This window comes from Dioscorea cayenensis, chromosome 7 (genome assembly GCF_009730915.1).
Source record: "Dioscorea cayenensis subsp. rotundata cultivar TDr96_F1 chromosome 7, TDr96_F1_v2_PseudoChromosome.rev07_lg8_w22 25.fasta, whole genome shotgun sequence".
Classification (NCBI taxonomy): Eukaryota; Viridiplantae; Streptophyta; class Magnoliopsida; order Dioscoreales; family Dioscoreaceae; genus Dioscorea; species Dioscorea cayenensis.
In genome coordinates this window covers 27201419-27226959 of record NC_052477.1, presented here as the reverse complement: position 1 = coordinate 27226959, position 25541 = coordinate 27201419, and the positions used below count along the sequence as shown (strand labels likewise).

General features: G+C 37.2%; 3 protein-coding genes across 3 annotated transcripts; all 3 read right to left on the bottom strand.

The window, feature by feature from the left end:
* Positions 1-567: 567 nt before the first annotated feature.
* Positions 568-5944, bottom strand: LOC120264914 (phospholipid-transporting ATPase 1). The gene is made up of 7 exons (XM_039272806.1): positions 3759-5944; positions 3364-3670; positions 2284-2992; positions 2063-2186; positions 1712-1931; positions 1167-1625; positions 568-1079 (listed from the first exon to the last, which is right to left on the bottom strand). The coding sequence occupies exons 1-7, from the start codon at positions 5284-5286 to the stop codon at positions 845-847; spliced, it is 3582 nt and encodes a 1193-aa protein (XP_039128740.1). The 5' UTR covers positions 5287-5944; the 3' UTR covers positions 568-844.
* A 2904-nt stretch (positions 5945-8848) lies between these two features.
* LOC120264915 (phospholipid-transporting ATPase 1-like) lies at positions 8849-10918 on the bottom strand. Its single transcript, XM_039272807.1, has 2 exons — positions 9249-10918; positions 8849-9156 (listed from the first exon to the last, which is right to left on the bottom strand). The coding sequence occupies exons 1-2, from the start codon at positions 10792-10794 to the stop codon at positions 9077-9079; spliced, it is 1626 nt and encodes a 541-aa protein (XP_039128741.1). The 5' UTR covers positions 10795-10918; the 3' UTR covers positions 8849-9076.
* A 2314-nt stretch (positions 10919-13232) lies between these two features.
* On the bottom strand, positions 13233-16874 carry LOC120264916 (cyclic dof factor 1-like). The gene is made up of 2 exons (XM_039272808.1): positions 16671-16874; positions 13233-14966 (listed from the first exon to the last, which is right to left on the bottom strand). The coding sequence occupies exons 1-2, from the start codon at positions 16785-16787 to the stop codon at positions 13593-13595; spliced, it is 1491 nt and encodes a 496-aa protein (XP_039128742.1). The 5' UTR covers positions 16788-16874; the 3' UTR covers positions 13233-13592.
* Positions 16875-25541: the final 8667 nt, after the last annotated feature.

The window sequence follows — 25541 nt, the reverse complement described above, 5'->3', positions numbered from 1 at the left end:
TAGAGATCCCATCCTTATTGTGACTATGAATATTGTTAACATTTAGCTAAATTTCTCTCAGCCCAACTAATGTCAACCTCAGCCTGTTACAAAAAGGATTGAATAAATCTTATCTTTTACTTATACAAACCATGTTTCACATGTTTATTTCAAGTGGTACATATACAAAATTTATTCTTTTACCTTCTTTGACATGGTATTATTCTTACAGGTGACAAATGAGAGAAATGAGAATAAAAAGTTTCATATTACATAAAGCATCCTCTTTTACATAAAAGTATCCAAAAAATTAATTAAGAGTTTGTATGTAATCAACCAACTTTGAAATAGTTTAGCAAATTTACAAGCTTAGCAAGTTCAAACAATTTGGAAAATGGGAGTACATGTACATATATAGATTTGGTTGTTATTTTCTTGCCTTTTTCTTCTAGATTTGAATGAAGATAGTCTAGTAGTTGTCATGGTGTCACCTTATTGGAGCCCATGACAAGAAACTTAGATCCAAAACATCAATGAGAGCTATCAAGTTACTACATAAAGTCATTGCATGTCAATTCACATCTCATTTCTTTGGATTCATTTACAAGCTCATTTTCAATCTTCAATGTCATGCATACTCAAGACAATAATGGAGGCAAAATTACTGTTGTGTATCATGGTAATTTTCATTTGATCTGACAAAATTTCTAAAATACATACAAGCCATGTAGGGAGTGTGAATTGATCCCTTGTTTTTGTTACAAGCATGCTATCGGCGACAAACCCGACTTACAGCTCAAAGAATAGGCTAATATACACACAAGAACAGAGAAATAAACAAGAAAGAATAAAAGATGTGTAAAAATCATGGTATTCTCTGATTCGCATTTGCGAATGAAGTCATTGGAATTTCTCGCACTGTATTAGCAGCAACTTCATTCAAACTTCCATACTTCTCCATCTCCCTGGCAACTTGGATGTCACTAGGTTTGAAGTACTCCATGAAAGCTTTGACCACAAACCGTGGGATTAATGCCGCGATTATAATGCCGAGCAAGCAGAACCAAAACAGCCCTTGTTTCATCATCTCAAAGATTGCCCTGTAATTAATTGAAACGATGCAGCATCAGCACACCAAAATTCAGAATCAAATAACAGTTTGACAAGAGTAATGAAAATGAAAATACCAGTATCCGGGAAGAATGGGTATGCAGTCGATGATGATTACGCAAATGGCTGTGGCAACAATGCAGCCCCAAATGGATACATGTGTGAGCCAATTCCATCGGAATACATCCATTCCCAAGTGAAGGTTCACCAGTATGACAACTGCGAGTGTCCATAAATCTCCGATACCAGATATATCTACAGTACTGTGTCTATATGCAAGAAGTGGTATGAAGAAAATAGCCGCACTTTGCCAAATAGTGTCCAACATAGTGAAAATAAACATCCAGAGGTTGTATCTTTCCTCCCGCTGACCGGCTCCATAGAGTTGAGGATACTTCATCAGTGTCTTCCTACTCAAATCCTTGTCTAGAATTCCAATGATGATGGTCGGGAGAGCAGTGTAGATCACCGAATATAACACGCTGCTCCATTCTGTAACTGCAGTTGTCAAACTGAAAGCTGTGTACAGAACATACCTGCCGTGAATACAGAGGAATATCAGTTAGACAATGCAGAGGGGGATATTAACACACTGCTAATACTTTTTATAAAGGATGCTTACCAAAAAAGAGTGAAAACAAATACAGCATTCCTGTAAAAGTTGTATAAGATCATGTAGGCCATTCGCTGATAATTCCAATGACCATGAACCAATAGAAGAGGCACCAAGAATCTGAATTGCCCCATGGCGAAGTCGGAGGCCATAACAGCTTGCCGCCCTTCTTGGCCACTGATTCCAATCCCCACATCCGCCATTTGAATCATCGAAACATCATTGGCACCTGTTGCAATACAGATATTCAAATCAGCCTAAAATAAAGCTCACCACAAAATGCTAGTTTTCAGCAATCAATGTTCAGCTAAAAAAAAAAGATGAAAGATAAAAAGCACAATGCAGTATTTAGTTGTTTACCGTCACCAATGGCAAGAGTCATGTCGTCAGTTCGGTTCTTAATAAGTGCGACTATTCCAGCTTTCTGCAATGGAGCCACTCGGCAGCATAACACCACGTCACATATTGTTGCCACTTTGAAAAGCTGCAAATTCAGAAAGAATAAACAAATTAAGTGGAATCCTGACCTGAATGCATCCCAAGCAAGAATATATATACATACACATTTAACATATTTATACCTCTTCTTCAAGTTCAGTCTCAAGAATATAGACAAGGCTGGTTCCGTCGATGATCAAAGCAAGAGGAACCTTGTTGGATCCCGCATCTCCAACAGAATTCTGTGCATTAGAAGCCATTGCTGAAATTTTGGTGGACATAGTAAAAGCATCGAGGAGACTCTTCCTACAAGATTCTTTTGAATGGCTATTTATTATAATCTGAGTCATCTCATTCGTCAATAGCTTGCAAGAATAGCCGATGGAAATGGCGGTTTCTTGTTTATCACCAGTCAACACCCAGACCTTGATATTAGCCTGTCTCAGAGATTCTATAGCTTCAGGTACACCGTCTTGTAGTTTATCTTCAATTCCTGAGGCTCCAAGTAATTGAAGATTGGTCTCTATATTTGCTGCAACAGTTCGTAACAAACTTGCTCTTCCAAACAAAGCGGTGCTTGCTTTCTCATAGGCAGATTGCCACTCTTCGAACTCAGAGCTATTGAGCTCCCGCATCCCAACAACCAATGTTCTCAGACCAATGGATGAATAGCTGTGAAGATGTGACTCTGTTGCGCGAACTACATCCATATTGCGGGATTTGTCAATTACTCCAAACATTGAGCTGTCTGCACCTTTTACAAATAACTTCACCGTCTTATCAGGGCATCCAATTATAACCGACATCCTTTTGCGATCGCTATCAAACTCATGAAGACCCAACACATCAAACCTGTAGTAAAATAGTGTAATGATCCATATTAATAATCACAATTGACTAAGCAAATGGTTTTCAATGAAAACAAACAGTAAATAATCTTGAAAAAAACTACTTGTGACATAGCAAACATCAACCACCACCATAAAAGTTTAAACTACTTCATTAAAAAGTCACTTATGCTGATGCAAAAGCAGATAGGATTCAAAGAATAACAAGCTAAGCTAAACTAAAATGACCAATCTTTCACAGGCAGAACAACAAAAGACAAAAGCAAGACTTTAAGCATTCCAAACAAATTGCAGTATGACAAATTATCTAAGTCTTTGGAACTAACTAAATGATGTCAAATCATCTAAGTACTAATCTAAAAATAAAAAGCTTGCCTCTGTCTATCTCCAAGCACATCAATGACAATGTGCCCGGAAGTCCTCTCAACAAGCACAAATCCATATGAGGCGGCGGCATAAACCAACGCCTGTTCATCAGGGGACTCCCCTTGATAATCTACCAACTTTAGTTTCGGGTCTGTTGTATCTACTACCAGTGGCACAATAGTGTTGCAAGCTGCAAGGGCAAGCAAGAAATCACAAGCATACTTGCGTCGCTCACTCTCCCTTCCACCCCTCAAAAGTCCCAACAACTCAGGATCAGTCTTAATATTCATCTTCGGCCTCCAAACTTGATCTCCAACTGTCACCAATTATATAAATTTCAGGCAAACAATCACAATATGTTGACACCAACATCAAACATATCAATCTAACAAATGCCACACTACCTTTAATCGAATATTCTCCCACAGTAACTTTCTCTCCACTATAATCAACCCCACGAATGCTCGCACATTGGAACTCCATCTTGTTCTCTGTCAGTGTCCCGGTCTTGTCTGAGAACACATACTTGATCTGCCCAAGATCCTCATTGATATTCAAAGCTCTACACTGAAACCTTGAATTTGAAGCTTCATCATATAAATTCGAATCACGAATCATGAAATAAGCCTGCCCGAGACGAACAAGCTCCATGGATATATACAGAGATATGGGAATCATAATCTGGAATACAATCACTGACTTGAGGAATGTCAAGAAGATCTCCATTCCAATCCCATAGTAGTTGTAATTATCACCATCTCTACCAAAGTTGCTCTTTCTAAAGTAAGGTGAGGAGTTGAGCTCCTTCTTGTGATGCCCAAGCCAAAAGCCAGCCAAAAAGGTTACAATAGAGCAAAGGATGATCAAGAGAAAGGAGAGCAAGATGGTCTCTCTATTCATATGGGATTCAAGTCGGCTGCGCTTTGAGGGAGCGCCAGAGCTATTGAGCATCACCTTGGTCTCTCTGCCGGCGTAGACGACGACGCCAATGGCCCAAGATGTGTTTTTGAGCTCACAACCGCGAAGAATAATGTTGGAAGGTCCGAGAGAGATGCGTTTGCCATCGATTTCCATGTTGGCCTGGAAGCCATAGATGTTACGATTGGGTTTCTCGCAGCGGATCACGCCGGAGATGGAGGGGATGCCATTGTCGGGGGTTTTGGAAAGGGTTTCTTGCTTGGCGTAGCGGGTCTTGAGATTAGATTCGCCGTCGAGGTTGATGGTTTGGAGGTAGGCGACGCCGGTGGGATCGCTGGTGGAGAGGAGGACCATGTCACAGGGGATGGTGTCGTTGGCGGAGATCTTGATGACTTCGCCGACGCGGAGGTCTTTCCAGCATTTGTGGACGAAGGAGAGGTTGTCAAGGGCGAGAGCGAGGCGGGAGTTCTCGATGCGGTCGGAACGGTGGCGGCGGAAGTCCTCGTAGGCGTCTTTGACGGCGGTGACGAGAAGGACAAAGGCGAGAGGGAGAATGGAGGCGCCGCGGCCGAAGACAGCGAGTTGAGGGAGTTGGTTGAGGATGGCGATGGCGAGGAAGTAGAGGTAGGCAACGCGGTGGAATTGCTCGAAGAGATTGCGAGGGAGGAAGGTCAAAACGGAGTACTTGCCGGTGCGGATCGCGTTGCCGGCGAAGTCCAGCCGCTCGTTCGTCTTCTCAGGGTCGTTGATGAAGACGAGGCGAGCGTCATCGTCGGAGATCTCTTTCTGGGAAGCGCCAGACCGGTCGGACTCCGCGCGGGAGCCGTAGCGGACGGCGGAGGAGGGCTTAGGGGAAGCAGGATCGATGGCGAAGGAGATGTGGTCAGTGGAGGCACGAGAACGGGCAGAGCGCCGGGAGGACGGAAACCGAAACGACGACGCCACAGGGGGGGCAGGCTCGGCGGTGGCCGGAGGTCGGGGAGAAGGGTCTAAGAGAGGCCGCTCGTGGGCCATTGATGAGAGCTACTATTGAAGATGGAGCATGAATTTGGAGAAACAAAAAAAAAGGAGGGATTTTTATGGCTAAAATGGATCAAAGATTGGATTTTTTCCAAGGATTTGAGGTGAAAGATTGAATCTTTCAACAAGAACAAGAAGAATGCTTGAGTTGACTAAAAAGTATTAGCAATACTTTGAAGAGGTAAAGCATTTACAGAGAAGAAAAGGTTGGTTAATAATGGCTTTTCCTTTTATTAAGGATTGAAGATGAAGGAGAAGAGAAGCATGATTGATCACATGAAGTTGGAGATGAGAGAGAGAGAGAGAGAGAGAGAGTCAAAAGAGGAAGGAGGGAGGGAGGTGGGACGTTCTAGAAGGATAGGAGTAGTGGTACAGCTTTACAGAGAAAGGCATGCAAAGATGGTTGGGATTGAGATTAGATTAATTGGAGTTGAAACAAAGTGGTGAGCCGGCAGAGTTGTTCAAATTGGGAAGCTTGGGATTGTCCGGAATAAGATATGGGTGAAGAGTTGGTGGTGTCTCTCTTATGCTCTAATTTAATTTAATACTCTTCTTCTTCTACTTCTTCTTCTGCTTCTAAGTTCTAATGAGAAGAAGAGTTTCTTTTGGATATTTATTTCCCAAGCTTATTGGGAAATAATTGGAGGAGTTTTTTTGTATTTTGTTAAAAAGTAATGTAATTCTATCTATATGATATGTCACATTTTGAATTAGAATTTATCTTGTGTATCTATCTAAAAACAATAATAAAATAAAATAACCAAGGTTTTTGAATTAAAGATTAGGTTGGATAAGCACAGTTTTGTTAATTTAATTATAAACATTATATAACTAAAGTGATTTAGTTATATAAAATTTAAAATTTAAAATATAAATCATTTTCAAGGTTTTTATTTCCTATCAGTGCAAAGGTCGGTTTGTAGTGTCATTCAATAGTATATAGTATGTATGGATGAGAATTTTAGTAAAAAACAAGAGATTAAATCTCAAATTTTTTAATAAGAATAAATAAAACTGAAGTCTCATTTTTGATAAAGTCTATAAACGACAAAGCAAAAAATAAACTAGTATAATGGTGCACCATTAAGAGATATTTTTCACACATAACACCTACAAAGGACTCAAAAAAGTGAATTATAATCTAAGAGGTTTTAATTTGAGACTTCTCAATCACAAACATGAGTAATCACCCGTGGTTTATCTCACGATTCCTAAGATACTATTATTTGGTTAATGCATCAGCAACATTAAAAAAAAAATTATCTACCAAATCAGATGATGCGATGGGAAAGTAAGACAAGTGCTCTTCCCTTTCTCCACTTCATATAGACTAATACATATGGGAAGTCAAAGCCACTTCTTAATTTCCCCATGTCACTTTAAAATTAACCCTAACTAATGGATAAAATGATATAAATGACAAATTTTCCCACCAAATCTAATGACAAAATAACTTGTATACTCTAAAATGACACCATTTCCCTCTTCCACCGACTTATTAGCCTACCAAATGAACACCCCCAAGTGTAAACCTAAAACACTATTGAAAATGGGAAAAGAAGCCACTAGGCCCACTACCAAATCCTAATTACATAAAATCACCAAAGATCAAATGAGAAAGTTCAACAACTTCCTCAAAATATTCTCTATTACTTGATGATGATCTCCAACACACACTTATGATTAATTCCACAACTAATCCACTTGCCACAAAAACAAGAAAAAAAAAATTTAAATAGATATATTTGACCGGTGGCTAATTCTACTTTGAAATCAGACAAGCCAAGTCAAACCACTCCTTTTCAATGTTGCATCCTTTGAACGCGTCACCCTTGGCTTTTTCTCACATTTTCTTCTTATTTTTCTAACTGGTAACCAACGTTGTGTTCTCTTCTAACATGTCCCTCTTGCACGCATTTGACCAACCACATATGAATCCATAACTAAAGTCTATTATCATCTCTCTCTTTTTAACTGGTCTTGATCAAACAATATATGAAGGAACATGCATCTTGAATTAATATTTTAATAAATTTGTGCTTTCACTCTATGTGAGCTTAGATTCGAATTCGCTTTCTTAATAAGGATATAAATATCCTATATAAAAAATCTAGTGTTAATAAACCAAAAAATCATTGATATATATATATATATGAGGACTATTCTCTGTGGAGGTCTATAGATAAAAAATCTATGGACGTCCATTTATCAGCCGTTGGATTATGATCAAAAAGTTGACATTGATGAACAGTAATTATTGTTCCAAACAATACTTGCTGTTAATATTATTGTAGTAACTACTTTTTATCAATGTTGGCCGTTGGATCAAGATCCAACAGCTGAAAATGGACGTCCATAGATTTTTTTTTATCTATAGACGTCCGCAGAGAAACAGTCCTCTTAATATATATATTAGAGATTGACAAATATATTTGTTCATGCCCGTCTTTAATATATATATATATATATAATCCTTTTTCTATATGGGGTTGATAGGATAAAAAAAATTAAATTTATATATTCAAATCTATCCGGTTTTAATTTTATGTTTGGTAAAAAGAAATATACTATATTATTATTATTATTTAATTTAAAATCTTAAGGTGATAGTGCATAGAAGTTAATCTAATTATACATTGCATACAAAAACATTGGACTAAAATTAAAATATTAAAAATATAAATATTTAAAATAAATAAATAAATAAACTAAAATAAAGTATACATCATAAAAACAGTAAAATTTAAAAAAAAATGAAATATTGAAATGTAATTGGAGTGAGTAATCATGTCTAATCAATAAATATTATATGGCTCATCTTGGGCACAAGCTTGTCCTCCCAAACAAAATGGGAGAACCATTAATGGCATTGATTGTTGACATGGACCAATGCCAAGTTGCCAACAAACAAGAGCATATGAATCCCAATTCCCCATCCCCAACCAGCTGTGTGTTTGTTGTGTTTATATTTAATAATCAATTTATTTCAGGAAAGTAGCCACCCTTTTTTTTTAAAAAAAGCAATCCTTTCATAGTTTCCAATTAAGCATCATTGATGCCAGGTCTTGCTAATATGCATATAAACAAATGAACAGCTTTGAAATCGTTGCATGCTGCATATGTTTCACATGTTTCAAGTTTTTCCTATCATGCATCTCATCTAATGACCTTACTTTCTAGACATTTAATATAATAAAAACTATATTTATATATTAAAATTAAAATAACTTATTTAGCCCTTCTAATATACTTAATTTATTCTTCTGATTTTTTTAATATGATTTGTCACTATAAAATTTTTTATTTTAATATTTAAAAAATATAAAGCTCTCTCTCATATAATTTGTTCTTGAGAAATTTATAAAAATTTACATTTTTTAAATATTTAACTAGAGAGAATTTCCATAGACAAATCATAATAAAGAGAAAAAAAAACTATATTAGAATGATTAAATAAAATATTTCATTTATATTAAATCTATATTTATGTAACATGTAATGCAAGACTTGAAAAAAAAAAGTTAAATAAAAAAGTAAATTAAGCATGGGACATACCTTTGTCTTTGGCCAAGAACATCAATGACAATGTGGCCGGAAGTCCTCTCAACAAGAACAAAACCATACGCCGCAGCAGCATAAGCCAAAGCTTGCTCGTCCGGTGACTCTCCCTGGTAATCTATCAATTTCACTCTTGGATCCTCAGTCTCCACCACCAATGGCACAATAGTGTTACATGCAGCCAAACCAAGAACAAAATCACAAGCTCTTTTCTTCTTTCTCACTCTTATTTACCACTCCTCAATAATTGCACCAACTCTTCATCAATCTTCACCCTCATTTTCGGCTTCAATATTTGCCCATCCTCTGTTATATTATATCTTAATTAATTAATTACAGCAATAAAATTAAAAAAAAAAAAACACATGCATTCTATATATATATATATATATGCATACCTGTGAGTGTATAGCCATTGTTGTTTTCTTCTACATCATCTTCTTCTTCTTCTTGGGTGGTGAGGGTGTTGCTATAATCAGTGCCGAGAACGCTGGCACAACGAAATTCCATCTTGTTCTCTGTCAAAGTGCCGGTTTTATCAGAGAAGACATACTTGATCATGCCTAAATCCTCGTTAATATTCAAAGCTCGGCATTGGAACCTCTTTTTTTCATGGCGCATAGAGTCATCTTGGATCATGAAGAAAGCTTGGCCAAGTCTAACAAGCTCCATAGAAACATAAAGAGCAATGGGAATCATAACTTGGAAAACAATGACGGACTTTAGAAAAGTGAAGACAACCTCCCAACCAATCCCATAGTAGTTATACTTCCCCACTTCTTTGTCGGAATAGTCTCCTTTTCTATAAAAAGGCATGTAATCAAGCTCGGCACGATGGACGTGAAGCCAAACGCCGGCGAGAACGGTGACAATGGAGCAGACAAGAAAGAGAAGCACGGCGAGTAAGATAGTCTCACGGTTCATGTGAGCTTCAAGACGGCTACGTTTGGATGGTGCGCCGGAGCTGTTAAGCATGACTTTGGTTTCACGGCCGGTGTAGACGGCGACACCAATGGCCCAAGAAGTGTTCTTGAGCTCACAACCGCGGAGAACGATGTTGGAAGGGCCGAGAGAGACGCGTTTGCCGTCGATGTCCATGTTGGCATGGAAGCCATAGATGTTCCGATTAGGTTTCTCGCAACGGACAAGGCCGGAGGTGGGGAAGGTGGTGGTGGTGGAGGAGGAGGAGTGGGATTTGAGGGTTTCTTGCTTGGCGTAACGAGTTTTGAGATTGGATTCGCCGTCGAGGTTGACGGTTTGGATGTAGGCGACGCCGGTAGGGTCGCTGGTGGAGAGGAGGAGCATGTCACAAGGGATGGGATCGTTGGAATGAAGCTTGATGAGTTGGCCGACGCGGATGTCTTTCCAGCGAGTGGGGAGGAATTGGGAGTCAGAGGAGAGGACGGAGCAAGTGCGGTGGTTTTCAAATTGGTCGGAGCGGTGACGGCGGAAATCTTCGTAGGCGTCTTTGATGGCGGTGACGGAGAGGACAAAGGCGAGAGGGAGGATGGAAGTTTCACGGCCGAAGACGCCGAGTTGGGGGACTTGATTCATGGCGGCGAGGACGAGGAAGTAGATGTAGGCGAGACGGTGGAATTGCTCGAAGAGGTTGCGAGGGAGGAAGGTGAGGAGAGAGTATTTGGTGGTGGAGATGGAGTTGGTTGGAAGACGAGTTGGGGAGTTGGAACGAGTTGGATCGTTGATGTAGACGAAGCGAGCTTCCGAGTCAGGGATGTCGCGTTGGGAGGTGGTGATGGAGTCGGAGCGGCGAGAAGGGAAGCGAGGAGGAGGAGGAGGAGGATGGCGAGGAGAGGAAGAGGAAGGGTGTTTGGAGATGGAGGTGTTTTGGGATTTGGAAGGGATTAGAGGGAGAGGAGGAGGTGGGGGTTCTGGAGAAGTTGGGGTTTTGGGAGATTGGATGAGGAGAGGACGGCCGGAAGCCATTGTTGCTTGGAGCTTGGAGCTTGGAGCTTGGGGCTTGGGCTTGGGATGATGAAGATGATGAAGATGATGAGGTTTGATAAAAGAAGAAGAAACAGAGACGTAGGAGAAGTTGGGAGGTTTGAATGTCAACGAATGGGAGGGAGGGAAAGGGTTATAGTTCTATAGAAGCTTCCCCTGCTTGACGGAGGGTTTATACCCTATAAAATTTTGGGTGTTTATTTACTAAAATTTTAAAAATATTTAAAATTTTATATACAGTACATTTGGGTCTAATACTGTTTATTTTGGTCTAATACTGTTTATAAATCTGGATATATGAGCTTTTCATAAAAAATAATGATTTCACTCTTCTAGAATTATAGGATGGGAGATTTTTTTTGTAAGGTATTTTTTAACAATCTCTTAAATAGGGATGTGATTTTTATTATAAAGAGATTAAAATTAAATTTTAAAATCTACACAAGGTAAGAGCATGTTTATTGAGTTTATGTAATTGAGGTTATTAGTCATTTTATTCAGTTAATTAAAGGAGGAGGGAGCTTTAGTTATCAGATTGGGTTATATTCAGAGATATAAAGTTTCGCATTACTTATGAAAAGGCATTTTTGAATAATATGCATTTGGAATTAGCAATCAAACAATTTTGGATTATTGTTATTATTATTATTAAAAGAATATGCAAGTCTAGAAGAGGGGGAAAGGATGAGGAATTGGATAAAGACAGTCAGAGAGGGGCAGCGGATGAGGATGGAAAATTATGGTTGGTGTAATGTGTGAGGAACGAGAGATGTCACAAATTAAATAAAAAAAATTTATTTTTAATTAATTTAATTGAGTCATTGGTCATGTATGACTTATTGGTTATTGACTTCTTATTATTCTTTCATGTTTTTCAAAAAAGTACAGCTGCAGTGTTTTCAACTTTCTCAGGATATATATTATTTCCATGCGTCTAGAGAGATCAAATGACTAGTGTTTTTACATTCTAGAATTATATACCGAGTTCTAGAGCTATTAATTCTTGGCCTTTGGAACTCAATTAATAGTTAAAATGTTGTTGAATGTAGATTCAAAATAAGAGCAGAGATTGAATAAGGGCAAACATTAAGGCAGACATCATGTTATGCTTTATTCAAAGAGGAGAGATGGGTATACAAGTTGATAGATTTCTAACATATAAAGCATGTGGATAGTTGGAGAAGCATGAGCATCATGTGGATTGCCAACTTTTTAACATGCACCAAAACTGATAACATAAGAGATTATTGATAAAATGGATGTGTTGTGTTTCACCAGGTTTGTCTTATTAGATATTAAATTTCTCACAGAATCCTGCAACAAGATACAGGAAAGGATGAGGAACAATCAAATTCTGATCTACATACAACTTATTATATTCATCATGATTAATGACTGTGAATGGAAGAAGAACATGATCGAATCCGAGTTGCAGCAGCTATACATCTGAGCTTGAAAACAGCAGCAACTCAGGCTCCGGCGATGACACTGCAGAAATATTGCAAAATATGCAAGAACATAATCAAGAGACATGCTTACGCATTGCGCAAAAATCATTCAGCTGAGATCTCAAAGTGTACCTGAGTGCACTTATATTAGTTGCAACACAAACTTCCATCGTATCGATATCATACTGCTGTTGATACATGTTCTACTCATGGTAACAGTTCTAATAAATGGAAAACTCATTCAGACCACTCTAATGGTTCAGGATATATTTCTCAAAATGTCATTTGAGCAGTTGGTGTCTACCTTTTGATTAAATGATTGAAAGACATAAGATGGACAATTATATGAGAGGCAATTGACAGCATTAACATAGAATCACTGGCCTATGCTGAAATGCTGCAATTCATTCTGATCATTGTTTAAAATGGCATAATTCTTGGCTTCAAGAGAAACTAAGTTTACTTATTCCTGTCATATGTATAATTACACAACAATATTAAACAAAGGAATAGTAGGATTACAATAGTAAGGCTACGTCATGCAAAAATAGAAACTATAATATTAATCAATGACAGCATGTTATGAATCAACAGAAGTGGTAACAACAAAGATAAGATATCAAAAGAAACATTTTGTCTTCAACAGGTCAAGCAAGTGCTTAAATCCAGGACAGTACTTTAGATGATTTTCATCCATACAATACTAGAATAGCAATAACAGAAGATAAGAAAGCAATTACGATACAATACCCGAAGAAGAAAGCAATTACAATGAGAAAAAAGGAAATTAGGATCAACCAAATGTAAAAATGCAAAAGCAGACATCTTGTAACCAACCAGGGGGAGTGCTGCAAAAAAGAAAAGGGAACTCTATATATAAATTTTACTTCAGATTTGTGTTTAAGAAACAGACCTTGGGATTCGCCAGAAATTTGTCTCCATCATTCCAAACCATCACCAGCAGGTCCAAGATAATCAAATGCATTTTCACCTTAATTAACCGAGTATTATTGCCAATCACACTCCACATTGTTGGGAAGGCAACAGTTACAGGAACAATATTTGGACTAGCAGCTATAAGTTGTTACGTATCTCTCTGCTATTTACAGAATACAATGCTGAGAAAATATAGAATAGGCTACACAAACCTGATTGTCTCCTGAGCTTTAAAGAAACAAAACGAGATTTCTAAATTTAGCTTTCTGTCAGATCTAACAGTTGCCTGTTGTACATACTAAGCGAGGCCATGTAGATCTGAGCGCTTCAGAAGCTGCCCTATATGCTTGGAAGCATTCTTCATGGAAGTCCAGAAACTGTCCAAGCAGAACCTTCCTAAGTGCTTTCTTGAAAAGTCTGAGACCGTGACAAGGCTGCTGGATTCGCATGCAAGACTTGAGCAGTATCAGATTCTTGTCCTTTGCTTTCAGACTTCGACTTAAAAGATTTGAATATACCACCTTCATCAGGCTTGATGCCGAGGGTGGCCCATATAGAGCTCTTTGCGGCTTCATCCGGGTCATCAATCCTCAGAGTTTTTGGAACCCATAAAGACTTCTCTACTTTCTCCTCACACTGAGAATTTGCATCTCTGGAATGCTTGCCCAAGGTAGGAGAGCCGCCATTGCCGGAACAACCACTGTTGCTTGTAGAAGATGACGGTGACAAGCCACCATTAGATCCAGCCCATGGTGCATTCCATGCTCCATAGGGCCAAGTAGGCATGCAACCCCAAAAGGAAGGTGGTATAAAAGGGAAGGGAATAGCGGGTGCACAAAATGCAGGAGCAACTACCATAGGAGGTGGGTTCCAAGGGATGGGATTTGGATGTCCATTTTCTGATCCATTCTCATTTGAGGACCGGCCTGCTGCCATGGCAGCAACATTATTCCATCCCGGGCTCCAAGGGTAAACCCAAGGAGGACCGGGATAACTTGGCAAAGGATGCAGAGGATTTACTCCAGTACAATAGCCTGGCATGCTACTGTTCCTCAGGTTAGTGGCACCTTCAGGATGTTCCTTTTCAACACCATTGGGAACTGTCATGGAAGACGCACAAGAGGGTTCATCCACGTTTTCACCACAAGCTATGGAGCTCAACTCAGATTTTTTTTTCTGGTCTCCAAGATTAAGAACAGAAGCCATTGACTCACATAGGGGTGCTTCTGGTCCAAATTTCAAGAGAGTTGCATTTACCTTGATAGGTATGGAAGCTGTCGAAGGCCCAGAGGGGAGAGTCCGACTATGATTTAAATCAGAAGCATCTAGTCGGTTTGTGGGCATTCCATCTGATAGCATCATTAAATGATGTTGGTGCGAGGCAGTGTGTTTGTTTTTGCGTCTTCCAGCACCCACTGGAACATTTCTCATTGTCCCTCCAGCAGTCCAATATCTCTGGCAGTTCTTGCAGAAATGCCTAGGTTGGTTGACATTGTAATTGTTATAATAACAGAACTTGGTATCCATACTATTGCAGCGAGGGCATGGTAGAATCTTATCTGGTTTCTTGAGAACCTTTGTTTCAGTCCCTGCCTGATCTTGCTCATTTTTAGCATCTTCTGTCACTTTGTCACCTTGAGCAGATGTTTCATGATCTTCACCATTGCCATTGCATGAATCAGATGGATCATGTTGCCCATTCTGCTCTGGCTCCTCTGGGCCATTAGAAGCTGGATCCTTGCTTTCAAACTTCAACTCTTTGTCAGCATCCTGGGTCGAGAACCAATCCAAAAATAAGACAACTGTTAACACATGTTCAAGGAAAGGAAAATAATCTAAAAGGAAACAGTAGAACAGCCACTCCATTAAAGAGAAAATATTAATAGCAAGAGTCATCATTGGTTTTGACTTTTGAGCAAAAGAGTTTTTCATTTCAATCATAGCTCATTGCACGAGCTCGAGTTTTTCTTTAGTTTTCAAACAATCAAGAATGACAACAAAAACTCAAGATCTGCAAGTTCATCAAGCACATGACGCTCTTATAAACCCATACTACATATTCTGGCCTCTCAGTCTTGTCTTGTCTGAAAACCTCATCAGCTCACCCATGTCACTGCATCACAGACTCACAGTATCAAATTATGAACAAGTTCAGACATTTAATTGCCATTTTTTAGTCTCCTACTCGCATTCTTTTCATTCTCAGATGTCAGGATCTTTATGGTTTGAAGTTGCTGGTGCAATTAATTCATTATTTTCCCTATCTCAACAAAGATCATGACTTCAGATATGTCATGCAATGATTTGCCTTTACCCAACATCAGTGATCAGGAGCAGCATTTAGACAACAAAAATCACTCCATCCTTGTCATCAATATGTCACTTCAAATCAACTACTGACATAAGGAATTTTCGTAGTTGATGGATTTTCCTCCATAATCTGGACTCATCTCCTCTTCCAATTGCAAGTTTGTGAATTCACAAAGATCATGCATGAGACACAATCAGACATTCAAATAACAAAATCACTACACCAAAAAAACGAGATACACTCCTTTTCATGTTATATTTCCCAAGGTTTCTAATATGGAAAAAAAAATGACGTTCCAAGAGGTTGAGTAGTTTGTGGTGTCAAAAACATCATACATCATAAGCACCACAAGTTTACTAAAAAAGAGCAACCTTTTAAGGTTCTTGGTCTTTCCATACTTGGTTGAAAGTGGCTCATTTTCATTGTCCTAAATACCAAAATTGAGTTTTTTTTTTAGTTTTTGATGTTCTATTCCATCAATAAACTTGGGAAAATACCACATCAAGCATAATATCCCATCTCACTTCAGGAACAAATGAACGAAATTAATATCAGAATTGTAATAATAACATTGAGAACAGCCGAACTAGAATTTTATTTTCAACAAGAAATAAAAAGTCAATTATTAAACAACAACCAGGGTTTATGGTTTTATCCAACTGATTCCCTTATGTTTTCCAAAGGCTCAATTTTTAAAGTTTCAACCAAAAACCAAGGCCTCACCTTTCTTAAACAAACCCAACTTTTTTTGTGAATTTCAAGTTTCCCAAACTTCAATTGAATTAAATACACGCAGAAACAAGATTCAAAAACCAAACAAGAGCTCAGACCAAATTCTCACTAGGAAAAAAAAGCGAATAAAATCAAAAGATAAAGATAAAAATACAAGGACCGAACCATACTCCCAGTCTATTTCCATTACCACAAGAGCACATAAACCAAAATCAAACTATGAAATCTCAAAAATCAAAGAAACAGAAAGAAAAACAAAACCAGATCCAAAACTCTCAAACCTCTTAAAAAGAAGATAAGAAACCTTCAAGAGTAAAAGAACAAAAAAATCCAAACATTTCAAACAAACAAACAAACACCAACCAATCCCAAAACTCTAAAACCCAAACAATCAAACCACAAAACCAAACAAAGTCCTTCTACTTCCTCACCTTCTCTCCGAAATCCTCTGCAGCCGCCAAGACAGAACCTTTATCAGGAAAATCACCATCCATCCCCTCCTGCAACGGTATGGTCCTGCCGAAGAGCTTGATCGCCGGATCAGTCATCTCCTCCGCCTCCAATCCCGATCGCTCGCATAGTCTTCTTCAACCCTGCCCTTATTCTCTTCAGCGAGAGAGACGAACAAGTGAAAGAAAAAAGATAAAGAAAAAAAAAAGGAAATTTTTAAGGATACGAAGGAAAAGGAAAGGATGACCGGGAGATGCCGGTAATTGACAAATAAGTGCCAGCTGGATGCTGAGTCAGCAGGGAGGATAATTCTCAGCCACGAGTTTTTAGGTCTCGTTGAGATTAAATCTGGGCCGCAAACGGACAATGATACTGAGAAAAAGGAAAGAAAAAAAATGCCTTCCTTTTTCACTCTTTTTTTTCTTTTTTTATCCTGCGTTCTATGTAATTATTAAAGACCATATATATATATATGTAAATTTTTTAATTCAATAAATTTCATGCTACTTTCTCTATCATCACCAAGATTATTTACATACCACTTTCTTAAATTTTTTACATACCGAGACAGACATCAACTTCTTTTAATAGATTCTATGCACTCATTTAAGTGCTCTTTAAACTTATTTAAAGCGCAAACACTATTTTATAATCTAAGAACTGAAATGTAATATTTCTGGAAACCAAGAACTGAAAGGTAAGACGAAATGGACTTTTTTAAAATACTGTTTTATAATCCAGAGACCGTTGGACAGTTTGCAAGAATCTTTTGGCAACACTATTTCATAATTCAGGGACCATTGGTGAATTATTCAGGAAACTTTTCAGTCTTTTTGTAAGAAATTATATTTTCAAAGACTAACAGTGAATTTCAGCAGGAAACTTAAGTAGAGAGAAAACTCTAGAATTGGATGATATTCTTCTCCTTCTTCTTCATAGTGCTACAGTAACCTGAGAGGAAAAAAAAAAGAATGAAGAAATGAGAAGAAAAATGGGAGGTTTGAGGTGGAGGATTTGGAGATCGTCGGAGGGATGGTTTGACTTAGTAAAAACTTTTCTTGGTGTATTTTTCTCAAATGGATGTATGTATGCATGTATGTATCACCGAGATTACGGTTTGGTTAATTAAGTTGATGATTATGATGATTAAGATGGCAATGATGATGGTCGGAATAGAGTTGGTTGGGTTAGCCAAATTGACTTGATTGGATCAAACCAATTTGGTGGAGTGAATTGGTTGAGTTGGGTTTGGATGGATTGAAGTAGGTTGGGTTCATTGGGTTTGAATGAGAGTGAAGAATAGGCTTGGTTTTGATGTTGAGCTAATGGTTTTGGGCTGAACCAATTGGAAGAGAATTGGGTTTAGTTGAGCCAGCAATTCAAGAAAAATTCGGGTTCAGTTGAACCAAGCTGGTTCAACAAATTTTGTATAAGAATTAGAGTTGGTTCAAGGCTGATTGGCTAGATTGAGTTTGGTTTAGTGAATTTGAGCTTGGTTCAGTGGAATTGAGGTTGGTTCAGGTTGGTCTAAGATGGTCTAGCCCAAATTGAGTTAGTTTAAGTACAATTGAAAGCTAGTTGGATTATGCAAGATCAGGTTTGAACCGATTGGAGTGAGTAGGCCCAATTAGAGAGTCTGTTATTGTTTCTTGTATTTTTGTTTGGGTTTAATTGTGATCATTAGCCGGTTGTATTTATTTTTTTATTCTTTTCTCATGTTAGGTATTGATTAGGCTTGGGAGGGAGTTCCAGGTCTAGCAAGAAACCCAAGGGAGACTAGGTGAGTTGGTAGTGACTATTATTTTAAATGATTAAATAATTATTATTATTTTGAAATAATTATTTAATGTCTAGTATTTTTGGAAATAATGGTTTGATTACTTCATTTTTTTATGTTTAATTGCTTATAATGTTAAAAGATACTTATATTTATTTGCCATTGATGTGCCATGACAATCGCGATCGTATTGATACATCTATTTTGTATAATTATACATATTTTCAAATAGTGGAAATACATGTATTTATGATTTAATTATTCAATTCATGTATTTATTTTTTATGGTTACATATGCTTTGATTTGGAATGATTTGTGAAACCATGTGCGCATATTAGATTGTTTTACTAGTAATGTTTGTGGAATTGGTTTTCATTTCTACTATAGGAATGGTATCATGGATCTGGACTTTACTGATATTATGCATGTATTGTATTGTGGATTTTTTTCTTGATTTTGATAGTAATTACGGACTTTAGTCCGACACTGCAGTGTGGGGTTCCACAGGCCGATCTGATGGGAGGCGGCGTGGTTAACCCTGAGTTTACCTTGGTCAAGAGGTGCGCGGAGCCATTGACAGGAGGTTCTTTATGTGAGAAACTCGGGGTCACCACACGGGAATCTCAATGACCAACGTCAAGGTTATGAAGACCATGGCGGCTCTCAACCTAGTCGCGACGGCGGCTAAGTCGGGGAGTGTTTTTCAGGCTGTGGATTTGAGGACGGTTTTTATATTACCTGTTATTTTGAATTGTGATGAGAGGACGAAACCCAGCTGTCGCTCTTAGGAGGGGCAGTCTCTCATAAAAATTTGGATTTTTTGTGAAAATTGATTTAATGTTGATTTATGATAAATTTATGTTTCAAAAGCCCTTTAAAGTTGTATTTGCTAAAATTATGATCTTTGTGAAAGTTTGAAAAGTTATCTGTGAAAATGGATCTTTATATACTTATGTATGCTACATTTGATTATTTGAAATTATTGAGCCACTATCGACCAACTGAATGTGCTGTAGTTGCAGGAGCAAGACCTTACTAGATTGTTTGTTCGAGTATAGAGCTAGTCAAGGTTGAGTCCAAGATTGTAGTGAGTCTCCTTTCTTTCTTTTTATTGGTGTCGTGATCTTGTAGTGGTTGTACCAGCAAATTTGAGTTATTATATTTGTTGTATTTATGTACTTGAACCTATAGTTGGTGCAAAGTTGTAAATTGAGATCTGTAAGTCTGATTTTGTTCTTTGATAGGGATGTCAGTTTCTAGTTAAAATGGATTTCTAACTGATGGGTGTCACATTTACCTCAGTAGAAGGGTAGGTGTGACAGTAGTGATCACCCCCTAGTGTTTTTATGTGATTTATTCTTCTTTTCATGTTTTATTTTTTTTTTTGTACTATTTATCTATTTTAATAAAAAAATCATGAAATTTCATAAAAAAAATTTATATGAAAAAGAACATCTCACAGTATAGCGGCCGTTTGACGCGTGAAGGGTCGATTCTGGTGTCTTTTGAAATATTTTTCAAAATAAAAAACTTTTTTATTTTTAAATTTTTAAATTTTGATACATATATTTATTGCAATCTACGATCTACTTTATTAATATTAAATTTTAAAAACATTTTGTTAAACTGGAAAATGGCGAAAATGACACCACTTATTTTAATAACAAAAAAAAATTATAAATATTTTTCAAAATAATTATTTTACATTTCTTTAAAAATTAAAAAGGTGTGGTTAGATGAATGCCAAAGGATTTACATATATAATAATGTGAAATTTTTATATTAAATATTATTAAAATAAGAGTTAAACCACAAGAAGTAAAATTGGCGCTGATAAAAATAAACTTATATATATAATTTTTTTAGGAAAAATTACTTTTTAGTCCCTGTGAAGTTTCAATCTTCCTGTTCAGTCCCTCTGACTTTTTCATTTTCATAAAAATCCCTCCTTTAATGTTTACATTCCTCTTTAGTCTCTGTCGTTAAAGGCGTCAGTTATGAGGTTGTGAAATGGCAACCTTGCCCTTGTCTCAAAAGCAAGCATTGCAGAGCTTTTTCTCTCCATGTCAAATCAACTTTTATAAAAAAAGTTAAAAAGTAATTCAAAGAAACTGCCAATGTCAGAGCCTTTTCATTTCTCTTTTATATAAGTCTTGTTCTTGTTCTGCATCTTCTTGTTCTTCTTCTTCTTCTGACTTTTTGTTCTTCATCTTCTTATTATTATTCTTAATCTTGGTGCTAAAGCCTCTCGTATTTTTAACCTCCTTTGATTATTTTGTTCTTTTTATATCTGTGTACCTTCTTAACGCCAGGAAAAGAGCTTTCTTAGTTTCGTCATTGTCTCATTTTCTATTCTACATCCTGTAGAGGCCGAGGCCGTGTGAAAGTTTGTTGAGCTTTTTTTTGTTTTCATCTTTTATACTAAGTAACAGACGATAGCCTTTGTAACTTTTTCAATTTTCTTGTAGGTGTTTATAATCAATGAAGACCTTTTATGCCGTGACACGATACAAAGGAGAAGGACGTATGCTTCAATGCACCGTATTGAGTTCATGAGAAACAGTAATTGGTGGCATAAGTGAGCGGTGGACATTGGACGGTTCTCAGGTTAGGGTAAAGTTTGTGACACCTGACTCGTACAAGACGCTTTGCCCAATTGAGTCGGATGCTGAATTTCAACGCATGTGCCATATACGTCATACTTTCAACAAAACCGTTGTCGACATCATCATCGAGGATGCAAGTGGGTCAATGGATGACAACTCAGGCTCATTGATTCCATCGTAATTGCAATGATAATTATTGTCGGTTACCTTTCATTTGTGTATTATGTGTAATTTATCTCATACATGTTTATTAAATTAGTCTCATGTGTATTAAACTACTTTATCTGTGTAATATTATCTGTTTATGTGTAAATATATACTTTACTGTCTAAAATACCTTATTCTTGTGTAGGTCTAATGTTTATTTGTGTAATAAAGTATCGTATTGATATTGTCTGTTTTATGCATTGTCATGTAGGGACACCTTCTCAGCAAGTATGAACGTAGATGTTGAGACATATCTGTCCCAATATCCTCTGACAGGAGCGCTCAGTATTGTTCAGTCTTTACAAACACTTGATAGGGTGACCGTAAAAGTGGGTCAGCGCTTTGACAATGTAGAGCAGTTCAAAAATTGCTTACGCAGCAATGCCATAAGACAAAATTTTGATTTTACGTTTATAAAAAATGATAAACTTCAGGTGACCGTCAAGTGCGCTTCTCCAAATTGTTAGTGGCATGTGCATGCATTAAAATAGGAAAATGTTGACACCTTCCGAGTGAAGACAATGCAAGCAACGCACAGTTGCGGTGGGGCATTGGTACAACAACACACCCGAAAGCAAGCAAAAAATAGGTCTCTCAACATGTAATACAGAAACTCAAGGAGCGGCCATTATATAGAGCTGTCGACATTCAGAAAGATATATTATAGGACCATGGAGTTCGCCTACCATATAAGCATGCTTGGATGGGGAAGGAGATTGCACAGGCCACTATTCATGGTAAGGAGGTTAGTAGTTACGATTTAGGTAGTTAGAACCAGAGGAGGCCAAGGTTCAAGGGTCAAGAGGTCCAACCGGGGTCAAACCGGATTTAATAAATAAAAATATAAAATAAAATACATTAAATATTATATTAATTTTTAAATCAAATACACATCCTATATTAATTTTCAAATCAAATACACAACCTATGAAACAAAAAAGTATTGATTCCATATTCAAAACACAACATTTAACAACATTTAATTAAACTAAATTGATATGAAACACTAAATAATATTAATCTCATCAAGTTATTCAAAATTTCAAACATTGAAATCAAATCCATAAAATTAAATCCATATGAAATTCAAAATAACATGAGCTCATAATTCTCAACAAAAATACATTTAGATAATACTATGCAATAAATATGATAAGAATCAAAATGCATAGTTTCATACACAAAAAGTTGTTCACATTGAAGTAAAATACTAAAATCCACACAATATATTAAATATGAAAATTTCACTAGAAAGCTCCTTCTTAAGCAAAATCCACAAATCATGGTTGATGTTGTGGCCAACTCTCATTGTCATCTCTTTGCCCCAAGTATTCTTGTTGATCAAATGCATCATCATAGCTTGCATGACCAAATAATTCAAAATCCACTTCTTCTTCATTCAAATCCACATCATCTAGTGGCAAAAAGACAATACAAAAATATAAAAGGTTAATAATGTTAAAAAATTGCATCATGTTAAAAACTTGAAACAAAATTTTATATAGTTATAAACTAACTTAAAATCTTATCATTAACCTTGATTGTGGCTTTCATCCAAAGTTGGAATAGCATCTTCTCCATATATTGCTTCTACCATATCTCCATCTACTAATTCTGCTTCTTCTTCTTCTTCAACTATCCAAAAGTCCGTTTTATCAATGCAATCGTAATCAACCGGATCATAACTTCTCTTTTTGTATTGATGCCTACACCAAAGAAAATTATATAAGATGTAAGAAGTAAGAACTTAATGAACATTAAAAAAAATCAATTTAACATGTTCTTTATAAAATTTATGTAATACCTGCACTTAAGATGAAGATTATAATTCACAAATACAAGATCACTAAGCCTTTGATGATCCAATCTATTTCTTTTTTTGGTGTGAATTCACTCAAAAACACTCCAATTGCGCTCACATCCTGAAGAAGATGATGTTTGACTAAGGAGTCGAATAGCAACTTTTTGCAACTGCGGAGCGCTATATCCAAACAACCTCCACCATTCATCTAAAATAAATTTATATAATGAAGTGTTAAAAATCTAGAATCACACACAATTAGTAAAAATGAAAGTAGAATATAAAATATATAAATTATTATTGTTACTCACCGGGTTGCATTTTATTAGCAGAAGAAAAAGCTGATTCACGACTAAACAGAACAGTATAATGATGTCCTTAGCTCATATTCAATCCTTATTAATAATTTAATATCATGAAGCATGCCATGTGCTCATATTCAATCCTTGTTAAATATAATACCATGTCTTGCATTCAGAAAACACATAACTTTCCATGTCTGATATATTGACGCACATGTTCCCATAAATAAAAATATTAAGGTTCAGTCTTCTTCTTAGCTCCACATAACATACCATGCATTCAGATCATCTCCAACTAAACAGAACAATATAATGATGTCCTTAGCTCCACAGTCAAACACCTTTTGACAACTAATTAAACTCACAACTTTTTAATTTCCTCCAAGAACTATTAACATTAATATATATAGTTTGCAAAGTTAGGTCATGCTCATGATATCTAACAGTAATAATATTAATCCCAAGTTCATCAACACAACCATGTACATCTGCCAACCACTTAAGAGTTAAGACTTGTAACTATAAATGAAATAGAAATATACAAAACACTAACCTTCAGCTGCAAGCCTGCAAGCCTGCAATATAACACTCTTGTTGAACTTGAATCTTGACTCTTTGATGAGTGAACAAAGAGGCTTGATTTGGTATTTATGGTGGCGGCAACGGTGATGGGTGATGCCGGTGCTTGACGGAAGAGATGATGGGTTGTAGGTGCTTGACGAGAGGAAGATCCGGGTGGTGTCGCTGCTTGACGGGTGAGGAAGAATCGGGAGATCTCCTGAGATGATGTTTTGGGTGAAGAGGCTGCTATTGGAGATGGAGACCTAGCTGCTCATGGAGTCACGGGTGGAGGTCCTTGATTTGAAGGCTTGATTAATAATTAATAAGTTGATAAGAATCATTAACTTATATAATTAGCTGGTTTATTATGTTTTTTTTAATTTTTTTAATTAAGTTTTAAAATCGGGAGAACTGGCCCGGTTCATCCGGTTTCCGGTTGAACCGGCCGGTTCTCCCGGTTCATGGCCGGGTTTTTCTTTACCCGGTTTTCTAAGCTAAACCGGACCGGCCTAGTACCCGAGTCCGGTCCAACCCGGTTGGACCGGCTGGTCCGGTCCGATTCTGACTACCTAGGTTACTTTGATTCTCTGGTATGCGGACAAAGTGGCTGAGACGAATCCCGGCAGTTTTGTAATCGTTGAGAATGACGGTGATCAATTTAAACGCGTTTTTTTCTCGTTGCGGGTATGTTTGTTGGGTTTCAAGTTGGGATGCATGCCATTACTTTTTGTTGACAGAACTCACTTGCTTGGCAAGCACGGCGGGATTCATTTAGGTGCAACTGCCAAAGATGGCAATGAGGGTATCCTCCATGTAGCATTCACTGTAGTTGACAACGAAACAGATAATAATTGGACGTGGTTTCTTGCTACCCTCGAGGAGGCATTGTATGGAGAAGATGATTACGACAAAGTTATTACATTTATCTCGGATCGATCGAAAGGTCTTGTTAACGTGGTCGCACGCGTGTTCCCGTCATCACCGCATGGTTATTGTTTGTGCCATTTGGAAACCAACTTCATGAAGGCGAACGACAGCCTTGGGAAATCATTGAAAGAACAGTGTTGATCAGTAATCGTGAAAATTGCGTACGCGTACACGTCTAAAGAGTTCGATGATGCAGTTAGTGAACTTGTAGCTATATCGACCAATGCACATGATTGGTTATTATACAAGTCCGACATTGATCATTGGTGTAATTATTTGTTCAAGGGTATGAGGTGGTGCGAAATGTACTCTAATGTAGCGGAGTCTTTCAATGCCTGGATCAAAGAGGCAAGGCATCTACTGGTAACAAGCATGGTCGATACTATATGGTAAGATTAATCTATAGTTCATTGTTTAATGTGTAGTAATCACCAATACTGCGTAATAATTGCTACTATTATTTAAAATCCTATTTTCCCATGTAGTTTATATAGGTCATGTGTACAAATATGGGTTCCTATGTAAAATATTAGTTAACTACGTATAAATTCTAATACATGTGTAGTATTCCATGTTATTATGTAATATTTTGCATTAGTGGTTAAAATCGTGAGTTTCTATGTGCACTTACGATCTCATGTGTATTAAATTATGTTTATGTTCATTAGTA

What these genes read in the sequence shown, in the direction of transcription:
- LOC120264916 (XM_039272808.1), bottom strand. Translation starts at nt 16,787, where the DNA reads ATGACTGATCCGGCGATCAAGCTCTTCGGCAGGACCATACCGTTGCAG. An exon ending in CAGAGGATTTCGGAGAGAAG is followed by an intron (nt 14,967 to 16,670) that starts GTGAGGAAGTAG and finishes TTCTCGACCCAG; the next exon opens with GATGCTGACAAAGAGTTGAA.
- LOC120264915 (XM_039272807.1), bottom strand. Translation starts at nt 10,794, where the DNA reads ATGGCTTCCGGCCGTCCTCTCCTCATCCAATCTCCCAAAACCCCAACT. An exon ending in CAATGGCTATACACTCACAG is followed by an intron (nt 9,157 to 9,248) that starts GTATGCATATAT and finishes ATAATATAACAG; the next exon opens with AGGATGGGCAAATATTGAAG.
- LOC120264914 (XM_039272806.1), bottom strand. Translation starts at nt 5,286, where the DNA reads ATGGCCCACGAGCGGCCTCTCTTAGACCCTTCTCCCCGACCTCCGGCC. An exon ending in GACTCTTGCCATTGGTGACG is followed by an intron (nt 1,932 to 2,062) that starts GTAAACAACTAA and finishes GTATTGCAACAG; the next exon opens with GTGCCAATGATGTTTCGATG. An exon ending in TTTGTTTTCACTCTTTTTTG is followed by an intron (nt 1,626 to 1,711) that starts GTAAGCATCCTT and finishes TATTCACGGCAG; the next exon opens with GTATGTTCTGTACACAGCTT.